This window comes from Actinia tenebrosa, unplaced genomic scaffold, assembly GCF_029948245.1.
Source record: "Actinia tenebrosa isolate PJP-AT-01 unplaced genomic scaffold, QUT_ActTen_1.0 PGA_scaffold6__47_contigs__length_16458017, whole genome shotgun sequence".
Classification (NCBI taxonomy): domain Eukaryota; kingdom Metazoa; phylum Cnidaria; class Anthozoa; order Actiniaria; family Actiniidae; genus Actinia; species Actinia tenebrosa.
In genome coordinates, this window is record NW_028292583.1 from 15,148,147 (window position 1) to 15,172,517 (window position 24,371).

The window sequence follows — 24,371 nt, forward strand, 5'->3', positions numbered from 1 at the left end:
ACTGTATACAATATTTTTCAAGGACAGTGTGATTTATGTTAAGATAATTAGTTGTTTCAACCAATGAAATTGTATGTTTTCAAGACATGAAGAGTTGGACAAATAAAGCACTTTGAAGACCCTATTGCCTGTTGTGTTCATTTAAGATTAAAATAAATGCATCAGCTTAATTTAGAGGATGACATATGACAGTCATAACTGATAAACTTGAATTAAGCCCTCTATTTTTAACTTCTCTGAATAAGGTGATGGTACCGCCATTTTATGTGGTCATCTGAGGTATGGCGAAGGTTATTTCTGACCAAAGGCAGAACCTTCTACAAAGTTATTTTAAGACCCTGAGGTATGGTTATGGCAAGGGCTTGAACCATTCATTCCCGCACAATAGTTTATGCCCAACCAACTGGGAGGTGGTAGGTTTCTACATACACTTACCTGACCCCCACTAGGGTTTCACCTGCAGTAGCATTAATTAAAAGTTTAGTCCAATGCTTTTCCATGCCACCTAGAAACTCCTCAACGTATTGCTCTACTCATAAAAATACTTCTAAAAAATTTCTCTATATGCTGAGCATGAAGAGGGAAAGGCAGAGGCGGAGCTAGGATCTCAAAATGAAGTGAATGTTGCAGGGTACGAGCGTACCTTGAGTCGATACCACAGGAAACCCATAAAACTTGGGAAATTGTCTCAAAAAAATTGAGGCCTTGAAGAGAACCCAGCAAAAAATGAATTTTTTTTAATTACAAAAACACTTATAAATTTCTGTAGGGGAGGGTGAGGGGATGACTAGCCAGCTCTCCTTACCACCCCTGGATTCGCCCCAGAGAGGAAATCAAAGGGAAAGCACTGATATTGCATCAGAAAAATCAACGAAAAATTCAGTCCATATCATAAATATTTCGGGTACAACATCGTGTAAAATCCTCTTGTTCCTGGACTCCACAGGGAGCCCAATAAAATACTGTAGTTCCAGTCTCCTACGAAACTAGTCTCTTCCGGCATTTCCGAGAAATTCCAAAGTCTGTAAACATTTAGGATTGGCCACTGTTTCTTTCCGTACTAGTTATTCTTCGACTTCTTACACTCAATACAGTGACTGATCAAGAATGGAGGCTTCAAGCTGGCAAAACAAGTTGTCTACTGTCAGAGAACGTAATCTGTACGCGTTCAACAAGTCCTTGTTCTGTGATGTAAAGTTCTCTGTCTTGGACTCCAATGGAGGACGAGTCACTCTTCAAGCTCACAAGTACGTTCTGGCTATCAGTAGTCCTGTCTTTGAGGCCATGTTCTACGGGGAATTGGCAGAGACTGGTCCAACTATCGATTTACCAGACTGCACCAAGGAAGGATTACAAGAAATGCTTCATCATATGTATTCAGACGAGGTCAGCTTAAACGGAAGTAACGTCATGCAAGTTCTGTACCTGGCTAAAAAATACATGTTGCCGTTCTTGGAACAGAAATGCAGAGAATATCTTGAAGAAGAACTCAAACCAGAAGATGTGTTTGTAGTATTGCCTCAAGTGAAACACCTGAGAGATGACAAGCTCGAACAACACTGTTGGGATATGGTTGATAGAGAGACTGAACGAGCTGTTTCATCTGAACCATTTCTTGATGTCCCTCATGAAGTGTTGTGCCAAGTTCTCGGTAGAGACAGGCTGAAGATCAGAGAAGTTGACTTATTCCAAGCAGTAGATAAGTGGGTTTTGAAGAGAATAAAGGAAAAAGGAATAGAAAACAAGAAGAAGATAAAGAGATCCATTCTTGGTGAAGAAGGCATTCGTCTCATAAGGTTTCCACTCATGTCACTGAAGGAATTCGCAGGGAACGTCCTTCCAAGTAAAATTCTTAGTACTGACGAGATAACGGAGTTGGTACAGATGTTTAGTTCTTTAGCTCCATCAACAAAAATGTTTAACGAAAAAAGTAGGATTAAAGCTAGTGTTTTCAGTAGTCGATTCAATGATTTTTCGGGAGACATATGGAATTATAGCGGTAATATCGATGCCATTGACCTTACAGTCAATAAAGCAGTCTCTCTCGTTGGTGTACGTCTAAATGGAAGCCAAGGCAATAGTTATAATGTGGAATTAACGATTTACCAAATTGACACGGTTCTTGCATTTAGTTCATCAAGTTTTCAAACTGAGGACAAATTGATAGATGACCAATACCATGGGTTTACCGTTACCCTTGACAAGCCTGTTCCTTTAGACCCTGGAGTCAGGTACACTATAGCAGCTAAAATACAAGGACCGAGATCTTACCGTGGCGATAATGGTAAAGAAAGCGTTCAGTGTGAGGATTTGGTGATTCAATATCTTCCATCCACAAAGTCCAGGAATGGTACAGGTGTAACACAAGGACAGTTTCCATCAATCATTCTAGAGTTAAGTTAATTACTGAATATCTACTTATTTGGAAGCAGGATACAAATGTTAGGTGAGGATATTTCATTCAACCTCAGTGACTGTAAACTATAAAAGTAAATGGGATCTATACTATTCCGAAAATGAAAAGTCATCAATATTAAATACTTTGTCTTGGACTCTATAGGAGGGAGAGCTTACAAGTACGTCCTGGCTATCAGTAGTCCTATCTTAAGGCCATGAGGTACGATGATGCCCCATTCAACACAGATCCGGGTTAAAGTAAGGGGGGGTTACTTGACATTTGTCAGATTTCGAAAGGGGTCCAGAAACATTCTGTGCGAAGATTTCGAAGCTGAACCCACTTAGATGCTTGCAACCTATCTGCTGATAAAAATCCTAATGTCCTGAGCGAAGGGGAGGGGGAATTCAGTTATATTTATAGGCACTGATGTAACTGAAACGCATTTTATTTCTATAAGTTCTTAAGCTTTTTCACGTAGAAAATGATAATACAAAAAGTATATATACGACGCATTACTGAAACAATGCTTATATTAGTGCTCACTGTAATTGTATCATCACTCTATAATCCCATATAAGCAACTATTGTATTATTTTCAAATTCTCTTTCCTGTCCAAATTAAAGATTATTTTGGATCGTTTCCATTCGCATTCTTTCGAGGAAAACTATGACTTAGGGAATCAGTCTAGTATAGTTTGGGATGATATAATTAATCTGCAATAGAACTACATGTCTCTCCAATTTAAAAGTAATTGAATTCAAAAATTCCTGTGACTGCCAAATTGGACTCGGATTATCAACCTCTTCCAATTTTGTCAGTCCTCGGAATTTTTTTCATTCAATTATTTCCAAATTGGACAGCATGTAGTCCTATTACACATACTAAACATCTAACGTAATCTATATCTTTATATTAAACTTAACTATCTTAAACTTTCCCTGCACTTGTATTCTCTGTTAGAGATGAATGCTGAAGGACAGGACATAACAGTTTTAGAGCATGCTGTAGATAACGACTGCTATCACTTGATTCCAGATACAGAGTCGTGATCAAAGATTCAATAGCTTCAGGATCTTGGGATTCCTTCGACACGGTACTCAAACAACCTGCGAACTTACTGGAGAGGTTCGATATCTCTCTACTTACACACACTGTTAACTTCTTAAGACTTTGAGCGCGAACAAGCGCAGAAGTGTCCGTGTTTTCTGCTAACAGAAGCAGCACTTCAGCAATCTTGTGGAACTGTTCGATTGTGGTGGCTGTAAGCTCAGCTAGCGCAGAAATGCCCGCAGTAAATATTTCTAAGTGGTCTTTACTTAGAGGATCGTCGTTTTGCTCAGTGATGCATGCATCAATCCATTCTCTAACTCTCTTGTCAACATCTTTTGTCTTGTTCGGTATGTGGGTCAGGTTAAGATCCTTGAGGAACTCCGAAAGTTCACTCTCAAAGTCTTGTTCTTCGTCGTCGTCATTTTCTTCTTCATCCTCAGTAAATTTTACGACCTCTTGAATTGTTCGCAGCAAAGGTTTTACAGACTTTAAATCTTCGCTTGACAAATCGATAAAGTGCGCCTCAACCTGAAAGATAAGAGAATGCTGCTCAAAAACAATTTCAAAGTTGCTCGTTATTCGTTTGCAAAGCAGGAGATTGAAGAGCACACAACCGGCAAAATTGCTCGTAACATTGCATTTCAAGATATGTGCCGCGCATACCAACGCCTTTAGAGTATCCTACTGCAAATATTCCTCGGTCTATAGCTCTACAACAACTTGGAAAACAGAACCAAACTAGCTAGAATTACCTTGGAAAGACTATCCTTGGACAGGATCTCCAGTGCTTCTAGATGTGCTAGTCCCTGGAACTTATCAAATTCTGTACTGAAATTAACTATGGCTTCCTTGTGGTCGGGATGGGAGGCTTTGTATTCTGCTTCTTCCTTTGCTTCACGAAGCATCTGCAAAAGAATACAAACGTTTTAGACATTGAATCAGTGACAATACCACTAGTCCTCATTAGACCCTCCCCACCCTTTCGAAAATGTCCTTCATTGGTTGAGTATTGTAGACTTTCTGAAATTAGACCTATTTACTTTTAATGTAATGTTTTCCTATTTCAGATCATTCTCTGAATATAAGATTCTGTTTGAGTGGTATCCATATTCATGTGTCTTCTCATGTATAAGTGTTAAACAAAGAAACTATACTCTAGGAAATGACGTGGTCTAAAATGGAAAAACAGATATCACAAGGTAAAGAGGTCTTTGAGCCAAAGAAAGGGTCAAAAGTATTTTCAATAATAATGTCCAATACCTGGGATAAAGTTGGTTCTTTAGGCATTAGAACTTCTCTCCTGCTCCTCAGACCGGGGTCTCCCTCTGATATCACATCCATGGTCTTCTTGCCGATGTACTCCAATGCACCAAGGCCTTCAGAAACAACATCAGTCAGACCTCGCACACCAAACCCTGCAAAATACGAGCTATCTTCCTCCTCACCTAGAGAGAGAAAAAGAACGGCTGTTTGTATTTGCTTACTAAAGCCTGTTTCTTTGGGAACTTGGACACCATTTTTGTGGCAGCATTATTCTGATTTTCCATTACAAAAGAAATAACTGACTTTTTTCTAGCACTAGACTTAATCTATCAACTCGTAATCAAGGCAGGTACCATAGAGAGGAAGGGAATAATGGAAGGGGGTGGGGCTTTAGTCTAACTACATTTTGCCTAGTAATATATTTTACAACCACCACCCCTCAAACGGGGCTATTCCTTCAGGTTCCCTCCACACGCACTACCACTACATTCTATATTTACAACATACAACACTCAACTTACATGTTGCTTTTTACGGAGGGAGGAAACCGGAGATCCCAGAGAAAACTTTTGTGGCAAGGGAGAGAACAACACATCAAACAAACTCAACTCACTTATGATCCAGTGCACTTTATTCCTGTACAGTAAAAAATCCCTACCTCTAGCTTGTTCAATACTCTCTGGTGTTGGTCCCTCTGGTGGAGATTCTGTTGTTGGTTCAGTTTCAATAACCTTTTCTGGCTGGTTTTCTTTGGCCTGCTTCTCATCTTCAGTTATTTTTTTAGCCATTACCTCTGGTTCAGGGATCCCAAGTGATGTCTCTACCTTCTCAATGACAGAAGACAATCCTGATGACACTGAGGACAACATGGTTCCCCAACCACCCCACCCCCATACATCTTCACAATGAGGTTCAGCACCCTCTTTTGGTGGAGGCTTGACACTAAAAAATGTTAAAAAAATAGAAAATAATATTAATATCTATATTTGAACCTGACCAGTTTAATGGATATAAAATAGTTTGCAAAAATAGGGGGGATAGAGTGAGAAAATAGCAAAAACCGGAGCAAAATTTATCATTCAAAATCACTAAAATTTCAAGTTCCCCATTACTACACTCCCCCCCCGCCTCCCCGATAAATAATTAACGATCCCTACTAACCTTTCACCAACTGCTTCTGCAGACTTCTCCGACGAAATTTTGTCAACTTTAGCAGAATCCTCAACATTAGCTTGCCTTTCATCTGGGGCATTTTCTTTCGACTTTTCTTCAGCGTTACTATCTTCTTTCTTTTCAATGGAACTTCCCTTTTCTTCTTCTACTTTAATATTTTGAAAGTCTTCATTGTCGTCTTCTTGATGAGTACTTTCTTTGTGTACTTCGAGTGTCTTGTCTACCTGTGTCTTCTCTAACTCACTAGTGTCCACATTTGGCTTCTCTGAGTCGATTTTAAACTGTATTTCATCATCATCACTCACATCTTGCGCAACGGAGCCATCTCCAGAAGGCTTTGAATCTTCGTTTCCTTCTGGTTTTTGTTCTTGAAGGTCAGAATGAGATAGATCTCCTTCCAAGTCTGCAGACTTCGAGCTCCTCATGTCAACCCCTTGATCAACACCCGTCGGACAAGATTCACTACTATTCGAGGTATCCCCTTCCGTTTTCTCAATTTCCTCCGATTTATCTGAAGGTAAAGAAGAAAAAGTTTCTGGAGCAGCCATTTCTTGTGTTTTTTGTCCTGTTTTCTCCTTAGTTACTTGACTTTTTGACGTGGAATTTTTCCCATCGTCAGCTGACGTGGCTAAAGATGGCGGTCGAGGATTTTGTCGACTTTCTTCGCCTTCATCGGCACTTTCGAAATCGTCTTCGTCTTCACTGCTCTCTGATTTTACTCGATTGCTTCTCTTAGGTTTATCCATCGCTGATCATACGTTTTAACGGTGTATAAAATATGTTAAATTTCTCCACAATTTTTAGGATCGATATTCGATTCCAGAACCATTAATGACCGTGTAGGCCTAGGATCTAGACACATGTTGTGGTTACCATTCTTCCACGGCAATCTATGGAATCAAAGTTAAGGTGGCTCGTGAATGCAAATGGTGTCGCCTAGCGACAGCTTCTCCAAATTAAATCCAAAGGCTATTTAATTTTGCACAAGAAGAAATGTTCCTAAAAGAGTTTAACCCTAAATAGGTTTCTTACCAAAACTGACCACATTCTTTTTCAAGATCTTTCTTCATATCAAGACAATAGTGAAAATTAGCATAACAAAAAAACTACCGAAAGGGATTCTGGAAATGTAGGTATGAAACGTCATCAAGCTTTAGGTCTATGATAACTACACCTTTATCACAACAAGCGGACAGTAAAAGTAATTTTTATCTCTAAGACCTTAAAAAAAACTTGGACAAGCCGGCGAGGCAAAGGAATTTTTCCCCCCCCCCGCAGAAACTAATTTTTTTGATTCCTAGCTAGCGGTGTGCGTGCTATTTGTTTTATAATACGCAAATTACACCTTTGTTTCATCCAATCAGATCAAGTAAAACTGTTATCATGACAATCGAAACACACTAGACATCAAGCCCATTACACATAGAACTCGATCGAAAAATGATAGAAAAAACTTTTAGCTCTGAGAAAAACTCTGTGGATTTTCGTTTGTTTGTAGTTTTAGTATTTTATTAGTAACAACATATTACTGAAAAACCATTTATGAGATTCCGTTAAGTCAATCCATTTGCAAGAATAAAGTTCTTTTATTGTCAAATTTCTTTTTCCAAACGTAATAATCTTCAAAACTGAGTGCTAATTTTTGTTTGCCATGGTTTAAAACTTTAAAAAATAGTTTTTTTATTGAGTAAAAGTGGAAAATTATCCAAACCAACAGTATGTTTCGCCTCGCTTTTTCATTAAAAATACATCAAAAATGGTAGGTTTTGTTTCCAAAACCCCTTAATTTAAAAATTGCGGTATTTTGAGATGTGTCGGCCTTTGACCAGACCATCTGTGTGCGATACATTGAACTTCCTTGAGTCTGCTGAAAAAAATGTAACAAGTTTTCAAAGTATATGAAAATCATGCGAATAATAGAATGAAATCATCTGATTTACAGGAAAAAATGTTTTGTTGATGGCTTGAAATTGCTTGAAATGGCTCGAATTCGTTATCTTATAGGTGTTGATTATTGTTTGTTATCATGTTATCATTTTAACACCTTTTCTGTTCAAGTTATGATTAATTCCCACGTATCGGCCATTCCTTGCAATCATACTAGATGTGAAGCTTCTATTTCGAAGGTAAATGCTTGAAAATATACTGAAACACCACAACCACATCATAATGGTTGGTAGAATCAAAGAGATTTCAAAACTGTGGACATTCTAACGGTTTTGGAGTTCATTCTGTTGTGGAACTTTTTTGGATAAAACCACAAGTGCGCTCGAAAGGCGTTACGTGAAGATTTGGGTCAGGAATAAAATTCGTTGAGAAATACTTCATGAGACGGTTCAGGACAAGAAGACGGTGATGAAAGCCCGGTAAAAATTGTATACCAAGGTAACTATAATATATATTGCACCTATATTAGGCGAAGTAAAGTAGGAATTATGAAGTTATTATAAAAAAATATGCAATATTTTGTCATACACTTCATTCGAACTAATAAACTGGTCTCATTACAGAAACACCATGTTCCACAATTGTACGTTTTATTTTGGAATCGAGCTTTCAAATTTCAAGGAATTAGGAAGTCATTCTGTAGTTATCGTCTACAAATATTTTGCCGCTTATTCATTAATTTTTCTTCAAATTCTTCAGCTTCTGATGCTTGAAAAGTGGAAACTAATTTGAAGAGATGTTTTTCCAGATTTTCAGGTGCTCAAAGAAATCTTTAAGAGTTTAAAACTTTCCTTCTTTTTCTCTTTGTGTTCACTAGACTTTGCTTTTGAGTAAAGAAGAAGAAACAAAAAAAATTAATTGTTTAAACAGTTTTCTTGCTTGGAATTAAAACTAGATTATGTATTGATATCTAAAGAAAATCTTACAAGTGAAGGCCCGGATTCCGAATAAGAATCTAAAATTCTTCTCAAAAGGTTTGCTATTTTGCCGATAATCATTGCAATTACATGTAAGATATTGTAAAATGCATATGCAGACTGACTTTTCTTTCCAAACTGCATATTTATAGAACAAATAGACTTTATTAATTCATAGTTTTAGCTTTGATTTCTTCAAATGGCCACCTCTTTAAGTGCAATATGAATATTCATGATCATAAGCTTTTGATTTATTTATCTGTATCAGCTAGTTATGTTTGGTAAAATATTCAAAAGCTGTAAGAGAAATGACCCAAAACTTACAAAAACTCTGAGTTGTAGTACATGCAAGATGAATAGCCATCTATTTTTTGTTCGAAAAAGTATTCGTACTAGATACAAAAACCACCCAAAATCTACCAAGACCATTGGCTACTTAGTCGAAAGACAAACAATGCATGTTAAATTTTTAGATAATGATAAGCATTCGTAAAGCGCGTATCCAGAACTGCTGTAGGCGCTCAGGAAAAAAGATTACACGAAATATCGCAAATTGAATGCTAATTTAAACAAATGAGAGATGACTTGAAGAGCGAAAGGCTTGCATTGTTTCTTATTGAAGACGGAAGAGAGTGCCAGAGTTCAGGAGCATAAAAGCGCAACCATAATTCTTCATATACACCATCTTACACAGTTTTACAAATATTTTTTAAATAGGAGTTATAGTTCAGTGGTTAGAGAGCATGGCAGGATTGGACAAAACATGGAAGTATTCGTTGTTCATGAGGAACCCCAAAGAAAGAGCAGGAGTCATGTCAAGGCTGTCATTCTGCTGGATGAACAGCATTATAAAGATAGGCAATCGTCGCGCGCTTGATCCGTGCGACCTTTATCCCCTCCTCGACGAAGACAGATCCAAAGAATTGACTGAAAAACTCGACACGTCCTGGAGTCAAGAGATCCAAGATTCGTACCTTAAAGGCAGGGAAGCCAGGTTGACAAGAGCCTTGATACGAATCTTACAATGGAGTGAATTTGCTTTATTGAGTTTTTCATTGTTCATTGGCGTCGCTTGCAATATTCTTCAACCTCTTCTACTGGGTCTCTTGCTGTCCGCGTTGCTAGGGAACAAGAATGCACGGGGTGATCCGCTGGTGTATGTGTTCTCGGCTGGTTTGTGTCTCAGCTCGCTGCTCAGAGCTGTCGTGCTCAATCAGTTCCATGCTAAGGCACAGTTACTGGGAATGCGCTGGAGGTCGGCAACAACAGGTCTTATTTATAAAAAGGTATAAATACTACAATTGCGCAATGCACATTGTCTATTGATATGTTTTGACGGTTAGTATGTCGTATATTGCATGTACAGCGTGCGCAATACACATTAACTGATTGTTCAATGTATAATGAGTTATGCGCCACCTTTCTACAAGCCCTGTATTGCATATATACAGTGCGCAAACCATATGCGAAGTTTGCGCAACGTACGGAAAAATAGCATGTATACTGCATAAACAGGCACGCAGATTTTATGTATTTGTGGTGTGGACAGTGCGCACTTTGTAGACTGCACAATCCATGTGAATGGAGTTTGCGCAATGCATATGGAAGTAATATATGCATACACAGCCTGCGCACTGCAAACAATGTGTAATTCTTATAAATTATACAAGATTTCCATTCCAATCACATCCATTTCCAGTGATATATATCCAATCCATCTCAGTCACATCCAATCCATTTCAAACACATCCATTCCAATCACATCCAATTCATCTCTTTCACATCCAATGACTAGTCCTTCGTACAAGTATATCTGTGAAAAATCCATGATCAGTCAATTCAAGCAAGTTCCAGCTTTTGTCGTCCAGTATCACCCTGTTTGATTAAATACTTTTTTCAAACCGTAGGCTCTGAGAATGAGACAAAAGGAAATGACGAAGACATCCAACGAAACGGTCCTCGAGCTGGTAACACGTGATTGTCAGCGCTTTGACCAGGTTATTCTAAAAATAGGATTCCTGGTGGAAGGCTCTTTGGAAATCGTCGCCATCACTGCGTTTCTATGGCAACTGATAGATCTCCCAGCATTGACTGGTATGGTGTTCGTGGTGTTTCTGATTGGCTACTACATTGGTGTATGGGATGTGTGCATCAAGATGAGATCGAGAATAAGACACTGGCTGGATCGACGCATGTTCATCATTAAAAACATTGTGTCCAATCTCCGGTGTGTTAAGATGAATGCTTGGGAGGGGATATACAAAGAGAAGGCGCTGAAATATAGAAGGTTTGTGGGGATTCTGTATATATTTCCTTACATGTAGGAATGTTAATCAGATAATGCCAACCAGAAGGCAATCTTACAGCATAAATCTAAATATGACTAGAAATGTTTATGATTATTTCTACGCGCGAAAATCGTATCGCACGCAAAATCCTCAAAAGTACTTCAAATTGCGATTTCTGCTGAACAATTGACCGTAATCTCCGTAGCAACCTACTGATAAGTATCAATCACGTGAATAAGTCTCATGAATCCAATTATCGCCTTTCAATGTCAGGTACCCAAGCCCTATCCGTCATTTGCTATTATTCATGCACAGGGTTTTATGATTTTGTTTGATTTAGACTTGGAATAAAGACAAAGAGTCCTTACACTCACCATGCTATGTGAAATAACAAGTTCTATTCTATTTATTCCCCCAAGTTTTGAGCATTTTAAAAAATAATTCGTTATCGTGCCGACACCGAAACGTCGCGCTACTTTGTCTTACTTTTATTTCGTTTTGTGTTTTTTTAACTTTGGAATTATATGTTGTTGCAGAAAAGAAGCACAAGTGCTGGTGCAAAAAAGCGCCATCTTGGCATCCTTCGCAACTCTATTCTACACCAGTACAACAATTGCAGTGTTCGTTTCCTTGACAACACTAGCCGTGGCTAACGTGCAACTCAACGTGTATAACATCTTCATGACTGTAGCGCTGATACGAATGATTAGGCTTTCTTCATCGTCGTTGTATGCTTCAGCAGTAAGCTATATCAGTGAATACTCTGCCTCTGTCAGTCGCATCCAGGCGTTTCTTCAAATTGAAGAACCATCCCAACTTGGAACGAAGAACAATAAGCTCAAAAGGTCCCTTAAGTCTAGATCTTTCCTCGACTTGACAAAGAATGAGCTCTCTGAGTTCATTACTCGAGACGACGTCAACAAGATTTACTCTGACATCAAGAAGACTTCGGCTCTTGAGGTTCCGAAGTATAACGAAGAGTTTGCCGAGACTTCAGATCCTGAAAACTTTCCCGAGAGGTTCGTATCTTCGAGCAACCTAACTTGTTACTGGAATGGGGAAAACAAAGCCCCTGTCTTGCAAAATTTGACATTCAAAGCAAATGCTAAAGAGTTGACGCTCATAAATGGGCCCCCAGGGTGCGGGAAGTCGTCTCTTTTAGCTGCAGTCTTGGAGGAACTGCCTGCCATTGAAGGGACCATTGCGCACGAGGGTAAGATCGCCTATGTACCACAGAACCCTGTGATTTTCACACAGTCTTTCAGACAGAATATTACCTTTGGTCGAAGTTTTAATCCCTTTCGGTACCAGGCTGTTATCAATGCCTGTAACTTGCAGAAACTTTTAGATAAACTTCCCGACGGAGATTTGACGATCATAGGCTCACAGGCAATACAGCTGACCGATGACCAGAAGGCGCGCATATGTCTTGCGCGCGCAGCATTTGCTGATGCGGATATTTACCTTCTGGACGATCCACTCAGACTTGTCAACACTAAATCTGCTGAAAAAGTATTTGATAAGTGCATCTGTGGACTTTTATCTAAGAGACTTCGCATTATGGTCAGTAGGCAACTGCAGTATGTTGAACGAGCCGACCAAATCCTAACCATGCGAGGTGGGACTATAATCAACGAGGTGACGTCACCTATGATGGGTTATAGACCTGCAAAGCTGCACGGTGTTGGATATGGGAACGATTTTAAAGAGAGAGTGAATGATTCATTGATGAGAGATGAACCCGAGGTTATGATTCCGTCTGACAACCATCAGAACGCACAGGTCGTGGACGCTGCTGTACAAACCGTAACATGGACGACTTACTGGGATTTCTTTAAGATCGGGTTATGGAGTCCACTGATTCCAATGTGCTGTCTCATATTCCTTGGTGTGCAAGGTAGGAATTATTACAATAGCATAGGAATAATATGTCTTGTTTTACGTTGTCTCACGCGGCAATCAAAATGCTACGTTGTGAAGCGCAAGCCCTTAAACTACAGGTCCCCTCTGGATACCAGCGTTTAACTTAGTGGGGCACAAACTTTGAGGATGGCAGTAGGGATGATAGTACGAGTAAATTGTAGCGAGGAAACAGGAGTAGAATGATAATAGTAATGATAATTAGCATTGTAACACCTACACTAGAGTGCATACCATATATCCGTAAAAACATTCGTCAGGGATATATATTGCACAGATTTGCACAACTTAGTAAGTTCAGTAGACCTCATCAGTAGACTGTACACCTTACAAAACTTTGCACAGTAATTTGTACAAATTTGTTAGTTAAGGTTTTAACGAATATTAGAAGAGGATCCAGGGCTATCCCAAGCGCCTTTGCGTGCTTATTATTGTTTTCTTTGGTTTCAACTGGTTAATGTGCATCTTTTTTTGTAAATATAATTCTACTAATAACCAAAACAATACTAGATATTTCTTTAGTATTTAATGAAGTTATGTTCGACTAATTTGGCAAACAAAAGTAGTCAGTTGTAGGGTCTGTACTGAACCTGAAAGTACGCCAGTATTTCCGCAAGTATCTCTAAATTTCTCGAAGAATTTAAAAAATAGATAACGATAAAAGGTATTACATACACTCTACTTAAGTACAATTGGTTCTTTCAACCTCGAAAATATTCATTTATAGCGGTTTAAATGGAATATGTTATACCTCACACGCAATGCATGACTTGATAACCCTGGATCCTCCTCTAGTATGCACTCTAAATCATTCTGAACCTCTTTTTGACAGTTGCTCTAACAGCGCCAGACGTATGGCTTCTGTACATCAGTCATACATCAACCAACCTGATGACAAGCGATGAGACATGGTACATCTACGCAGCCCTTGTCGCAACGTCTTTTTTCCTCGTCATCATTCGCGCAGCGACTTTCATCTCCACCACTCTCAGGTCATCCGATCGACTCCACGATAAGCTGTTAGAAGCGATACTCAAAGGACCAGCTGACTACTTTGATAACAATTCTAAACACACGATACTTAAGTGTTTCTGCAAAGACGTGGCGTCAACGGATGAGCTTCTCCCTGGGGTGTTCCTGGACGCCATGCAGGGCACTCTATTCAACTTGTCTGCTCTCCTCCTGCCGTCTTTTCTGAATCCATTTATCTTTCTTTTTGCGATTCCTCTGTTGCTGTTGTTCATCTGCTATTGGAATTATTATCTGAAAGCATCGAGGCAGATTAAGATTCTTGGGACTAATAATTGTTTACCGGTGTTTAAGCACTTCACTGAAATGTTAAATGGAATTATGGTTATTCGACATTATGATGTGCAGGAAGAATTTACCGAGGAAGTATTCAGGTAACGCATATCTTAAAATCCAAAATTAGACTTCGTCCATTTACTCCGCACCCCGCTTCAGGGTCGTGTCAATTCTTTTTTCTTCTCGTCCACCCTAGATTCTACTTCACTCTTTAAACCCTGGAAAAGAAATAAGTAGCTTTTTGTGATTCTTCTACGGGCGGAGTGCAATTGCAGTGCGCGCGCGCTGCGTACGCTATAAGAGGCTCGCCAAACCTCCCCCTAAATCAATATCAATGATTCTAGCAAACAAGCGCAGTTAGTATCTATAATGTTAAGTACCTTCTCTATCTTTGCTTAGGTACCAAGACACATACAGTCAAGCATGTTGTGCTGCAGTTACGTGTGAGGCTTGGATAGGTTTGCGCATTGATTTGCTGTCCATGGTGTTCCTGTCTATCGTTGTTTTTGGTGCGCATTTCATGAACTTAGATGCAGGTAAGTAACTGTTATTCTATGTAACTTTGCGCGTTAATCAAACTTTATTATATTTTATGTAGGTCTACCTAATTTGCATCAAACTCGGTTAACTTTGATTGGTGGGCTGTGACAAAATACGTTGCTTTGTAAAATGTTACCAACATTGAATTGGTCACTTACACGCAGCAATATTTCTTTTCTAAGCCCTAACAGGCATATCTTTAGTATACACCATACAAATGGCCTGCGAGATGTCCATATATGGTGTTAAGCGCTGCTCTGATGTAGACAGCTACATGACATGCGTACAAAAGGTGATGGACTTGGCCAAGATCAAACCTGAACCCGGCTACAACATCCGGACCCGTCCCCACGAGCCTTGGCCGAGCGCGGGACGAATACACTTCGATCATGTTAGCCTAGCATATAAAACAGGTGGGAAGAAGGCTTTAAAGGATCTGACCATCTCAATCTACCCCCGCGAAAAAATAGGAATCGTGGGTAGAAATGGCACGGGGAAGTCTTCTATCATTCACGCCTTGTTCCGCATGCCGGAAATCGATGGCAAGATTATTATTGACGACGTGGATGTCAAGGGAATGAACTTACAGCGCATGCGTCAGGGAATTTCCGTCATAACCAAAGATCCCATTATCTTTTGTGGCAATGTGCGCGCCAACGTCGACCCTTTTAACAAACACACAGATCGACAAATCTGGGAAGTCCTTGAGAAGACGCATATTCGAGCATGGGTAGAGGCGCTACCCAAACAGCTGTACCAGGACATGGGGGAGTGCTTATCAACGCTGGGACCGAGTGAGAAGCAGCTCTTTGCTATTGCAAGAGCACTTCTTCACAACGCTAAGATACTAGTCATGGACGAGGCCACTGCTGGCGTCGACTACAAAACTGACCGGCTAATCCAAGAGCTGATACGATCCAAGTTCAGGAATACTACTATTATTACCATTCCTTACAGGCTGAGCACTGTTATCGATTATGACCGCGTAATGGTTCTTGATAACGGTCATATCACCGAGTTCGATAAACCGGAGAAACTGTTGAAGAAAAGTGATGGATTTTTTGCGCATCTTTACAACAGCCAATGCGCAATGTAATCTTCAGTTATTCGCTTTAAATTACAACAAAAACCCAAATAATTGATACGTAATAGAATAAAAAGCTAAAGAATCGCTTCTCTACTGCGCTCTCTGTATAAACTTAGACGTGGTTCTTGTTGTACTCAACTGGCTGTCAGTTCATATGAATCTTGATAGCGCTCCGTTTAAAAGTAGTTTTTCTTTGTCCACCAAAGATCTTGGTCGATAACATAAAGTAATTTACTTTAGTAAAAACACGTTTGTTTGTAAGGCCTAGAAATAATCTTATAAAAATCTAATAATCCTTAACAATATCTGGTGTTAACTAGTAGGACTAGCGTGGACTGCGTCGGTGTTTCTCAATAAAACAGTAGGAACTTGTAGATAAATTGGATCACAGTGTAAAAAGCTTTGTGAAACTGACGTTTTGGACCTTAGTCCTTCACTTCACAGAGAATCTTTAGTCCTAACACTTACTCCGACGAAGGACTAACGTCCGAAACGTCAGTTTCACAAAGCTTTTTACGGTGTGATCCAATTTATCTACAAGTTCCTACCGCCTTAATAATATCTCATAATTCTTCTTAGTACATCATAATAGTCCCTTTCCCAGTTCCCTGCGCCATCTTGAAAGGTAGCCGTGCCTTTGCATCGAAGCAAGACGAACGGTGAGCTTGCAATAATAGAGACCTTTTTTAACACTTTGGACAATTATTCACGTCACTATCATTGCAAGCTTACCGTTCGTCTTGCTTCGATGCAAAGGCACGGCTACCTTTCAAGCTGGCACAGGGAACACTATGTGAAGGGGACTATTACCATAGCAAACCAACTATTGAAAGAATAAATTTCCTATACTCAAAATGAAGTAACAATCCATCAGATCATGTTTGGTGATCATGATCCCTTAATCCATCAATCTGTTATGTACTTCATTTATGCTTTTTTGGTAACACAAATACGTTCCGCTAAATCTGTAAAAGTTCTTTCTCCTAACTCCCTGGTTCTTTGATTCAAATCAAATCTTTTAATTGAGTAGTTGCAAAAAAAAAAAAAAAAAAAAAAAAAAAAAAAAATTCATAAACATAAATGGTTAAAAGAATACGAATAAAGTGGGATACAAATATGATAAAGTTTTTCCATGTATCCCATTTTTACCTCCATTTTCCCTGTTTTCCCCTTTGACGATTAGTTTACACTTTTAGATAACAGCATTCATAAACATAAATGGTTAAAAGAATACGAATAAATTGGGATACAAATATGATAAAGTTTTTCCATGTGTCCCATTTTTACCTCCATTTTCCCTGTTTTCCCCTTTGACGATTAGTTTACACTTTTAGATAACAGTACCTCATTCCTTTTTTTTCATTCTTGAATTGTTTATTTCTATTTTTAAGCAAATGAAATAATTCTAGAGATAACTATGATCCCCGTTAAACTGTATAAGCTCACGTAGTCATGAATAAAGTTAAATTGAAGGGAAGAAAAATGAGAATTCTACAAGCAATAAAATTGGTAAATTCATCAGCAACAGAAACAAACCTTGAATACTTAACTATAACTTTAAAAAAACAAACTTGGCTGTGAGTTTTGAATTTTTTCAGATTTAACTGATATTTTGTTGATGCATTGTCAATGCCATTGTACATTATTCATTGTAACATTGATATTTGCTGCATGAAAATTAAACTCAACAATTCAGCTGAATGCTTTTGTTTGGTTACAATTTTGGTTGAAACTTCAGCTTCAAATACAAAAATGTTTTTCCGTTGGACAGCATAATTTGTACACTATCCTTCCACCTTGTTTATTCATGTCCTAGTTAACTTTTGTGAAAAACGTTCAATAATATTTACATGTAACTTCTTCTGTAACTCTTCCTCCATTTAAATAGCATACATTGAATGTACACTGTAGTCTTTAGTATACTATATATTTTCCCATATTTTTGTACATAAAATAAATAATGTCCACTAAATCCTACTTCAATAAACGTAATAAAAATTTGACGGGCCAGGAGAGCTGTGTCCTCTAGATCTGTTCATAAGACTTTGTAAGTGTCGTGACTGTTCAACGGCAGCAGTCAGTCTTCTATGAAAATCTTTATACAATGCGTCACCGCCGCGAGGTACTCTGAACATAAATCCTTCAAGTGAAAGCATACACATTCCTTTGCCATTCATTAAGAACTTATCGGCAGTTACATCTCTTACATTATATCTTTCACTTGCCCACTTAAGCCATTCAAGAACTTCCCACTTTGTCCAAATTCGAGGATCTACAGATGAAACAAAATATGGTGGAAGATTTCAATATCTTTTCATAGTTACTTATCCATACCCTCAAAACAACCTCTGGGATGATCAATATCAGGGCACGGCTAACTCGCTGATCAATTAGAATTTAGCTTATGTTAGGCTTTGCTAGGTTGAGGAATACTTGAGAGCCCAGGAAAAACCTTTGCGATCAAAGGCCTATAACACTATCTAAAGCATTTTATGCAGGTTAATGCACTGCTGATATGCCATCCTTGATTCCCTCTTTTGCATATCTAACAGACCTTATTCGCGGTGTGACAATGTTTTTACCAATTCAGCGTGACAAACCTCTGGGGGAATGAAGAGCTATTGTTTTGAAACTTGTCGGGATATAATCGTTATTCCTTTCGTATCCTTTGGGATACTCATGAATTTTTCGAAGAGTAAAAACAAAAGAAAATGAATCCCCTGGAGGTTTGTCATGCAATTGGGAAAACATTGTCACACCATGAATAAGGTCTATTGAGATTCTAATGTACAACTTCCAGAAAAAGTATATTTTTTGGGGGAAAAATGATCATGATTTTACCTGGAGGAACACGAGGCTGTTCGAAATTGAAGACATTATCTTCATCATCTATATCAGGTACAACACAGTCCTCTGTTTCTGACGTACTTCCTTTCTTCCTTGTTGGAGAGGGAATTTCTAAAAGATAAAGTTGAAAAAACATGTTGATGCAAAATGTTTTTAAAACAAGATTAGGAGAAGACTTAAAAGTAAAAATTGTTGCATGTTTAGTGAAAAACTAAAATATTCTCAATTTTTATCTTGGCTTTTCTTGTCTTTATTCGTAAAATTTATGTTGAGACAATTAAATTCTGATGATATCTATTTGTACCATAGTGTAAACTAGCTGAAAAATTCAGTATATTTCCTTAAGTCATCTATTATGATATAGCTATAATTGTAACCTTACAAGTCTCTATGAAATATTTTAGGTACTAAACAAGCTCACTGCTTTTCATAATGGTGTTTTCTTGGACAGCTTTTTGTCACATATTGCCTTGGTCTTTGATCTTTTTAAAATCTATGCCCAAGGAAGATATTGGCCAATCTCCTCTCTTCAATTAAAATCTAATATAATTGAGAATGTGCTAGATTCCTAAGTTATTTTAGGGTATATGTTGATGAAAATCCCTTGAGATATGTGCAGATATAAAAGATTATTCTGTAAACACCCACATCAACATTGAAACCTATTCTTTAGCTTTATACCTTTGAAATTTAAGACACTTTTTATAAAGCTCAAGTCTTTGTTTATGCCTATGAAGTACTAAAACAAAGTGCTAGCAATATTGTTGTATTCTGCTTACATCTTGAAGTAGATAGGAAAATACTTGGGAAATATGCCAGACAAGCCAGTACTAGCTGGAGAACTTTAAAAATCATATAAACAAATTATACCAAAATGATTGATGCCATTTTTCTCTAAACATTGGGACATCTTTTTTTGGCATTGATAAATAGTAGATATTTTTCTGATCTGTGGTGTGTGCACAACCAAATTCTTGAATAAATTTTCATTATTTTTTTCAATTATTAGGAACATCATGAGACATTTAAAGAATGCAAAAATAGAAAAGAAATGCATGCAATTAATTCCTGCAATTTCATTTTCACAATTTCTTATGACTAGTTAATCTAGAGTGATTTACGTATACTATCAGCTGAACAACCACTATCTCTCACCCACCACGTTTTCAGAAATTTTAGCTTGAAAGTTTGGTTTACAGCACACTTCATCCCACACTATTTGACATGTTATTGAATCGTGGTTTAAATTGGCAACATAGTTACCTACTACGAGAGAGAGTATACAGCTGTGGGGCACATCAGTGCATGATCTTCTGACAAAAAGATTTAATCCATCCCCCAGTCAGCAAACACACTTTCTACTTCAACTCAACGCTTCAATACCAGCCAACGCACAAAAATCTGATGAAAAACAAATAAACCTACTTCCACCACGATTTCATGAATTTTTTTTTAACGAAGTCTTGAAATCGATAAGCGAAAATTCAATTAAAAACCCTTATAGAATGTGAGACCTGAATTCCTTCAAACGAGCTTCTATATAATACTAAAAACTCTGTTTTTGAAAGTTTTCTTTTTTACTAAAATCGAATCTATTATTCTTAAAAAAATTTTTTTTGAATATGATCACGTTAATTTTTCTCGAACGTGCATGCATCATAGTATTACGTATATAGAGTCACGCATTGGAGATAGTAAGAAAATAATTACAATCGCTGACAGTAAAATGCGTCTTACAGTAGGCGTATTGCTAAGTTGAATAGTGGTTAGGGTAATGACGGAAACAGCCAACTTTTTTATAATGCATTGTGCTTTGACCATCAACTATTCGAGGTGTCAAATCTCAATCCACCACCTACGCGGAGGATGATTTGAACCTTGGCCTTCTGAGCCAACTCGAAATTCCGCGTTAACCTACAACTTTTTCCTGTTATGCCATTTCCCTTTGACTCAGTGAAAAACCTTTTCTCTAGGTAATGAAACACGTTGGTTATCCTTTCAGGACGTCCTAGATTCTTTGGACTTCCGTCGTGAAATATTTCGCGTAGAGAAACGAATTTCCTGAAAGGCATTATTCACGCGCGAGCTTCATTTATTATGCAGATCTACAACAATCCAGAATCTTACCTTGAAAATTCACTCTCAAATCCAAATGGCTCTCATCAGATACACCTTGCTGTCCAAGTGTGAGATTATCTACGAGCTATAAAGAAAACATGGGGTTAAAAAGGGTTATAAATTGTCAGGAAGTTGGTTCAAACACTGAGGCAGATGAAAGGAAATCTACACATAACACAATGCAATATTCGTGCATTATGTTCATACAGGTCACGTTATGACTTCCAAAGGCACCCCGCGATAAATTTTGAAAATTTAGTAAAAGAAAAGCATGTTTATTGAGAGTAATAGTGTATTTGGTGTCGGCTGTGTAGCGTAACTGCGTTAAATTCTTTTGGAGGTAAGCGTGGAGGAGGTGGAAAATCAATACAGGCCTTTTCTCTTTGTGGTTGGAATGACATGTAAAGAATGCATCAAAGAAACACGTTGGACGATGGTTTCTTTGATGCTAACGACTTCGCTGTAAATGAAAATCAAGCGTACTTTAGGAAGCCCCAAATTTCTTATAAACGTAAAAAACCTAGCGCAACGTAAATCAAAACCTACGCATCGACAACGGAATAAGATTTTGAATACGAACGCGTGACAGATTTTGAACTATGTCCCTATGATGACTTGAATACAATCAAGGCTTGAAAGCGTTTGAATGCAATAATGCATCGGATAATAACGATTTTACCTGGATATTTTGGAAGTATAATTCTTGTTCGCTGACTCCAAAGCCTTCTTGTGCTTCTATCATTTGCTTAAATCTTAGACCGGTAAGAGACAGTTGAATACGGAAAGGCAAGGGTAGTCTTGGCGTTCCATCATCTATTAAGACACTAAGAATGGAATAAAGCCAAGAGTTGTTTAGACATGCACACATCACTAGATTTCCTTAGGATCCAAGGAAAAGAAGAATTCTCTTTCACACGACTAGCTTACCGTATAACAACTGATTCATTCATCCTTCTTTCTCGTGAAGCTTGTACTATATACGTGCTCTACTCTACTAGAGCACAAAGAAGTTCAGCTTGCGTCGGTTGCACTTTGCGACCAATAACTCGACAAAAATCCAACCTTTGGTTGAAATTTTTGCTCTACTTCACGACTGAGACCTGTGTTTTGAGTTAAGTTTACAATTTCGAGAATTGGTACAGTTAAATGGGCCCGAAATTTTTTCCTGATAACTTCATTAGTACGCAGTCATCATTACGAGACGATGCAATGCCTAATAATAGAGCTGAAATCAGCCGGTCTCATTTTTATTGCCCAGGGATCTCGGTATCTATGACAACGGACATATATCTTTTGTTATGGTCCGGGCCATATATGGAGAACATAATAGGGCTATGTCGTCATCACCCCTTTTTTGGATCGTTTTAGCAATTTTCGCGTTCCGATCACGGCACGCCTAAACCTCGTGTCATCTTCGGGTCACGACAAGTATCCGAAAATACCCCCGAAAAGAAGTCGGAGAAACACATGTAAACCAATGACATCAATAAGTTTGTCGTTTAACAATATGTGAGGTCCTATGGTGTAACGGTTAGCACTTTGGACTCTGAATCCAACAATCCGAGTTCGAATCTCGGTAGGACCTGCAAACTCTTTTCTTCTCCCAATGTTTCTTTTATATTTTTTACCATGAGTATTTTAATTTTTGGCAGCTCTTTCTCCTCAGTTTCAAGTAAATCATATTTTTTGAACCAAAATTTGTAAAATCAATGATACTGTATAAAAACTAAAATCAGCTTGAAACTAAAGTTATTTCTATCGATATTAGTATTCTATAAAGCAAAAAAGATGCAGTTCCTATCTTGAAATACGAATTCAGGCTAAAAGTAGTTTATAGAAATTTTCGAGATTATTTAAGAAGCTGTGTAATTAATGTACGTCCGTTCTGAGAAAGCCTTGATTCAGCTGCTACCTGCAACCAAAATAAATTGATTTCGCAACCATCTTCTATTTTTATCTATCAATTTGCAACCTGTTCTATATTTGGATCGGCCTAAACGCTAACTTTCTAATAATTAATTAAAGATCTTTGCTTCCGACGTCACAACTTTCAATAATCCCAAACACTTACGATCTAGCTTTTTTTATGGAATTTTAGCTGTAGTGTATTTCAAAAACATTCCTGAAACTGGTTACGTGCTTCGAAATTTTGTCCTTTTTTTCCTTCTCGCTTTCTCTTCATTTTCTTTTTCTTTCTTTACTTGTTTTCTTCAGTTTCTTAGTTACGTTATTCCTTTCATAATTTCTCTCTATATTCTTTCTTTCTTTCTGCCTTTCTCTCTTTCTTTCTTTCTTCATTTCTTTCTTCCTTTCTTCCTTCCTTTCTTCTTTCCTTCAACTCTTCTTTTTCTTTCTTCAACTCTTTCTCCTCTTCTTCCTTCGAATTCTTTCGGCTTCCATTGCGGTTTTCCTTCCGGTTTTTTTTAGCTTAATTCTTTTCTCCTTTCTGCCAATTTGTTTTTGTCATTCATTCATTTTCTAATTCTGTTTATCGCCTGCAGACGGGGACTATATGCTTAATCATTATTATCTATATATACATATACTCCTGTTTTTAGTAACTAGATGCTTTATCATATAAATTAAACTATCACTAGGGTGTGACCATATCACTAGACGGTGACCACTAACGGAAACCCTTTAGCTAAATCTAATTAACGAAAACTAGGAGATCTGCAGAGGAAACAACAAGATTTTAATATTTTTCTTATCTCTAGTCATATATGAAGTCAATACTGTGGTATCACATATAGGCGCTCGCATATGCTCTGCCTTATGAAATCGATCGATTCTTTCAAACACTAGCGCAAACACCAGTCCCTTGCTCTTAAATTGAACAAAAAGCTCAAGTCAAAGGAAAAGTAGCCCGATGTATTCTTATTGATTTTAGAGTCAAAATAATGACATAGAGAACTGACCACAAAGAGGAATCGATGGACAGTCCCAAGTACATCTACTTATAATTTGATTAAATCAGGAGAACCACCACTCGAGTTCCTCTTCTGAGCCTAGCGAAGATCAACGTTGGTCTCCGTTGGGTTTCCTGCCTTCAAATATAGGAATTCCGTTCTTTCTGCTATCATTTCCTTAGGACTTTCACACAAAAAAGAATTTTGCTTCCTACTGAGCTAGAAATTCTTTCACATTTAGAAGTGATTCAAAATGCTCGTGTTCCTATAACGAAAGCAGCAGAATTTAAGCAATCCGGCGTACTATGTTTGTTAGGTAAAAAAGAAAAAAAAAAAAGCCACGGCTTAGATGGGCTTTTGTTAACTAAGTCCCGCGTCTCATAGCGATATGATTCGAAATATTGTTGGGAAAGTTTAGAATAGTAAACCACAAAGATTGCACAGCTTTGCCGACTAATATATGATCTTTCCTATTGCAGCTTTAAGGGAGCGGCCATAATAACCAAAACATCAATTTATTGACTACGAGCTCTTTGAAGGAACATGAACCTCTCACCACAGTCGCGCCCACAACATAGTTTGGCTGTAATTAAATGCAGTTTATAACT

At 38.0% G+C, this 24,371-nt stretch overlaps 4 protein-coding genes and 1 non-coding gene across 5 annotated transcripts; 3 read left to right on the forward strand and 2 right to left on the reverse strand.

The window, feature by feature from the left end:
- The first annotated feature begins 965 nt into the window (after positions 1 to 965).
- On the forward strand, positions 966 to 3,038 carry LOC116308796 (BTB/POZ domain-containing protein 6-B). The gene is made up of 2 exons (XM_031719285.2): positions 966 to 2,446; positions 2,561 to 3,038. The coding sequence occupies exon 1, from the start codon at positions 1,108 to 1,110 to the stop codon at positions 2,401 to 2,403; it is 1,296 nt and encodes a 431-aa protein (XP_031575145.1). The 5' UTR covers positions 966 to 1,107; the 3' UTR covers positions 2,404 to 2,446; positions 2,561 to 3,038.
- Positions 2,828 to 6,734, reverse strand: LOC116308794 (protein FAM114A2-like). Its single transcript, XM_031719284.2, has 5 exons — positions 5,874 to 6,734; positions 5,371 to 5,654; positions 4,710 to 4,894; positions 4,202 to 4,354; positions 2,828 to 3,977 (listed from the first exon to the last, which is right to left on the reverse strand). Exons 1-5 carry the CDS (start codon positions 6,629 to 6,631, stop codon positions 3,327 to 3,329), a joined length of 2,031 nt encoding a protein of 676 aa, XP_031575144.1. The 5' UTR covers positions 6,632 to 6,734; the 3' UTR covers positions 2,828 to 3,326.
- Positions 6,735 to 8,035: 1,301 nt separating this feature from the next.
- Positions 8,036 to 16,927, forward strand: LOC116308797 (ATP-binding cassette sub-family C member 4). Its single transcript, XM_031719286.2, has 7 exons — positions 8,036 to 8,270; positions 9,467 to 10,035; positions 10,657 to 11,036; positions 11,574 to 12,934; positions 13,790 to 14,360; positions 14,662 to 14,798; positions 14,985 to 16,927. The coding sequence occupies exons 2-7, from the start codon at positions 9,493 to 9,495 to the stop codon at positions 15,896 to 15,898; spliced, it is 3,906 nt and encodes a 1,301-aa protein (XP_031575146.2). The 5' UTR covers positions 8,036 to 8,270; positions 9,467 to 9,492; the 3' UTR covers positions 15,899 to 16,927.
- A 749-nt stretch (positions 16,928 to 17,676) lies between these two features.
- On the reverse strand, positions 17,677 to 22,081 carry LOC116308798 (protein c-ets-2-B). Its single transcript, XM_031719287.2, has 5 exons — positions 21,782 to 22,081; positions 21,534 to 21,678; positions 20,864 to 20,939; positions 18,731 to 18,847; positions 17,677 to 18,161 (listed from the first exon to the last, which is right to left on the reverse strand). Exons 1-5 carry the CDS (start codon positions 21,802 to 21,804, stop codon positions 17,869 to 17,871), a joined length of 654 nt encoding a protein of 217 aa, XP_031575147.1. The 5' UTR covers positions 21,805 to 22,081; the 3' UTR covers positions 17,677 to 17,868.
- Positions 22,082 to 22,367: 286 nt separating this feature from the next.
- On the forward strand, positions 22,368 to 22,439 carry Trnaq-cug (transfer RNA glutamine (anticodon CUG)). Its single transcript has one exon. It is a non-coding gene; the product is annotated as a tRNA-Gln (tRNA).
- Positions 22,440 to 24,371: the final 1,932 nt, after the last annotated feature.